Genomic DNA, 3,638 nt, shown 5'->3' with positions numbered 1-3,638 from the left:
TGCATCATTTTCGTTGGAGGGTGGTAGGATGGAGGAGGCAAAAAAGGCAATTTGAGCTTTTATATCAAATTTGGCCCAGAGGCAGCTCAGGTACGCATAAAGTTGCGTCCAATACCAATTCGCTGTTTGGGCTTCCCTTTTTGGGGCGCAGCCTCTGGGGCAAGCCCTTGGGATTCCAATCCCGACAACTTTTTTTGCATTGCGCATTCCGTGCCGCTTGATTTTCCATATCACCAAACCAGAGTACGAACCACAGTTACCAACACGGGCCACAGCTACGGGCAGCTGTTACTGGCCACGGTCGATTTGGTTTCTGTCGACATTTTTCAGGTCCGGAGCATGTTCAGCAAATCCAACCTTCCATGTATGCGGTGGTTGGAACGGTATGGGCGAGCTACAACAACAGTACATGGATCGCTCAGCTCGGTGCGTCTTCTTTCCACCACGCATCTACGAGTCTTGTCGAGGCAGAGCACGTTGTACATTGACCTCGATGAGCGAACCATCCAACGCTGTTGAGAACTTCATGACCAACTTTGGCTTCGCAGCCGGCCTACCCGACTCGATAAAATATATTTTAACATGCCGCCAGCTATGTCCGGGCAGGCGGATACTTCAAGACCCCAGATCCAGTGAACCCGGTTTGATATGGAAAATCAAGCGCCACGGAGATGCGCAACGCAGAAGATGTTGTCGGGATTGACTCCCAAGGGCAAGCCCAGCAGCTGCGCCCCAAACAAGGCAAGCCAAACCAGCGACTTGGTATTGGACGCAACTAAATGCGTTCCAGAGCTGCCTCTGAGCCACCTTGGTCCAAGTCGCTCACTTTGCTTTTTGCCTCCTCCATCCCACCACCCTCCAACGAAACGATGCAGCTTCTCTTCCTCTCGACGCTTCTCGCCGCCCTCTCCATGCCGACGGCCGCGGTCTCGGTCGGCGAGTGGCTCCAGTGCGGTGGCATCGGCTACACCGGCGCCACCACCTGCACGGCAGGCTTCACGTGCAATGTCGTCAACAGCTACTACTCGCAGTGCCAGCCCAAGACCGTCAACACGAAACTCTACGTCCCCCGCTACGGCCAGTGCGGCGGTATAGGCTGGACGGGCCTCACGACGTGCACCGAAGGCAGCACGTGCGTGTTCAACAACCCCCACTACTCGCAGTGCCTTCCGTGATCGGCCGTCGCCTTCGCAAGCTCGCAGCTGTGTCCCACACGACCATCGACGCCGGACTTGCTACTTTGTATTGATCACAATCCAAATGACAACATTTTGCGTTTAATCATGACCAGTTAACTTCGACGTGTTCAAGCAACCCATTCCTCGTACTAAAGAAAGATACACACAACCTGTCTGGACCAAGGGTTAGGTACAGCGGGTCTGTCGACAGACAGTATAGAGTTCCAACAAAACGCCGTACGTGGCCCAGAGCGCTGCCACATCGCATCCGCCCACGGCGCTGGCTTGCACGGAGACAATGGTGACCTGTTGGCGCTCGTCACCAAGTGGAGCCTAATGTAGAATAGGCGCCAGCCTTTTTGTGTTGAAGAATGTGCAGACTGCAGGCTTGGGAATTGAGCGAGCAGGGATGCTGATCGAGTAAACACAATGTTGTTGCTAACTGGAATCTGGCACTGGAGCCGACCAACAAGACGATTGCGCTCCAGCTCAAGACGACGCGCGAGGCGCTCAAGACCGCGGTGAAGCGAACGCCGTCAACGAGTGTCCCGGTCACCGTCACGGTGGCACCCACGGTCGCTCCTACCGTCGCTGTAGCCGAGGTACCGGCCGTCTCCACCAACGAGGCACCGACCGCTCCCACTGGCAAACTCCCATTGCCGGTTGCTGCGCCGCCGTCCACGAAACTCACGCGGCCCAAGATCAAGGTGCTTGTACCGACCAAAGCACCGACGACCTCGTACGAGTTTCAACGTGTGTGGAAGTCGTTCCAGCACACCGACGAGATGCAGCAGCTGCGACGAACGTACCTTGGCCGGCTCCAGGTCGCATCGCTGCCCAAGCTCTTTAAAGATGCGGTCGAGCCGGATCTGCTGCTCGAGATCCTCGACGCGCTCTCAGTCGGGATGGACGCCAACGCTGTGGCGCTGCTGATGCACTTGGCGCGTGTCCCGCGCTTCGACATGGTCGTCCGTTTCTTCAGCGGGGACGAGCGCCAACACGTGGCTTCTGTCCTCGCGCAAGCCAGCGCCGTCGACGGATGCGATGCGGCGGCGCTCAAGGCCGCGTACGGCGTGTAACTCGCCAACTCGTGTATTTTTTCTGTCGACCGACCCCGCTGGACACAGTCTTTGCGTCGGAGGAATGTCTGGATCGGCGCAAGCTGTAGACATGGACCACTCGAGTGCACCGCTTGTTTGGGCATGGCCTGCGTCTTTCGGTGTTGGCATGGTGGGACACCACGCGTAGCATGTGGTATGACAAGAAGCGGTTAAGGGCACTACTGTATTGAGCTTACGGTGGTGTAAGAGACGCCCGAGTGAAGTCGCTCTACTAGCCGTCGATGGGGCGAGAGGGCATTTCAGAGATCGGGCGGCACTGCGAGTAGTGCTTGTCGCTTGCCTGGCAGTAGCTGCCGGCGGTGCACGTGGTGAGGCCCGTCCAGCCTTCGCCGCCGCACTGGCTGTAGCGAGGGACGTACTTGTCTGTTTCGACGGGCAAGGGCAGGCACTGCGAGTAGTACTCGGTGGCGTAAGCGCAGCCAAAACCGGCTGTACAGTTGGCGGGCGTCCAGCTTTTGCCGCCGCACTGGTTGTACTCGCCGGCGTCCAGCGCGGCGGTCGGCATCGCGAGGGCGGCGAGGAGCGTCGAGAGGAAGAGAAGCTGCATCGTTCTGGGAGGAGGCAAAAAGCAAAGTGAGCGACTTGATCAAGCGAGATCGCATCAGCGAGAGAAGATGCAGGCGATCGGTTTGGCTCGCGAACGTTGCTGCGGGTTGTCGACAGGATGCGCGAGGGTGTGCGGACAAAGATTCCATGTCCACCTACTTCTCGGCCGCTTCGTTGCGTGGGTTTGTTGCCCTTTACGTCAACCATCACATCTTGTGAACGGAAGCAACTCTATATGTCGCCCTTGCATGGTTTGAATGATCTGCAGGCGCATGGCAATAGCGGTGGGCTGCCATACCGGTACGCTTCTTCTGCGCTTTGACAAGACAACCACGCCAGAAACGTACTACTAGGTAGTAGCTCCAGTGCGTCTTGCGATCATGCAAGGGCAACAAACCCACGCAACGAAGCGGCCGAGAAGTAGGTGGACATGGAATCTTTGTCCGCACACCCCCGCGCATCCTGTCGACAACCCGCAGCAACGTTCGCGAGCCAAACCGATCGCCTGCATCTTCTCTCGCTGATGCGATCTCGCTTGATCAAGTCGCTCACTTTGCTTTTTGCCTCCTCCCAGAACGATGCAGCTTCTCTTCCTCTCGACGCTCCTCGCCGCCCTCGCGATGCCGACCGCCGCGCTGGACGCCGGCGAGTACAACCAGTGCGGCGGCAAAAGCTGGACGCCCGCCAACTGCACAGCCGGTTTTGAGTGCACTTACGCCACCGATTACTACTCGCAGTGCCTGCCCTTGCCCGTCGACATGGTCAAGTACGTCCCTCGCTACAGCCAGTGCGG

The 3,638-nt window shown here is 57.9% G+C and overlaps 2 protein-coding genes across 2 annotated transcripts; one reads left to right on the top strand and one right to left on the bottom strand.

Annotated features, from left to right (window-relative positions):
* Nucleotides 1-869: 869 nt before the first annotated feature.
* Nucleotides 870-1,210, top strand: SPRG_09802 (hypothetical protein; the record flags this gene model as incomplete). The annotated part of the gene is made up of 1 exon (XM_012349452.1): nucleotides 870-1,210. One exon carries the CDS (start codon nucleotides 870-872, stop codon nucleotides 1,173-1,175), a length of 306 nt encoding a protein of 101 aa, XP_012204842.1. The 3' UTR covers nucleotides 1,176-1,210.
* A 1,300-nt stretch (nucleotides 1,211-2,510) lies between these two features.
* Nucleotides 2,511-2,846, bottom strand: SPRG_09801 (hypothetical protein; the record flags this gene model as incomplete). Its single annotated transcript, XM_012349451.1, has 1 exon — nucleotides 2,511-2,846. One exon carries the CDS (start codon nucleotides 2,844-2,846, stop codon nucleotides 2,511-2,513), a length of 336 nt encoding a protein of 111 aa, XP_012204841.1.
* Nucleotides 2,847-3,638: the final 792 nt, after the last annotated feature.

This window comes from Saprolegnia parasitica (assembly GCF_000151545.1).
Source record: "Saprolegnia parasitica CBS 223.65 unplaced genomic scaffold supercont2.54, whole genome shotgun sequence".
Lineage (NCBI taxonomy): Eukaryota > Oomycota > Saprolegniomycetes > Saprolegniales > Saprolegniaceae > Saprolegnia > Saprolegnia parasitica.
The sequence above is the reverse complement of the archived record's forward strand: the minus strand, read 5'-3'. Positions and strand labels throughout refer to the sequence as shown.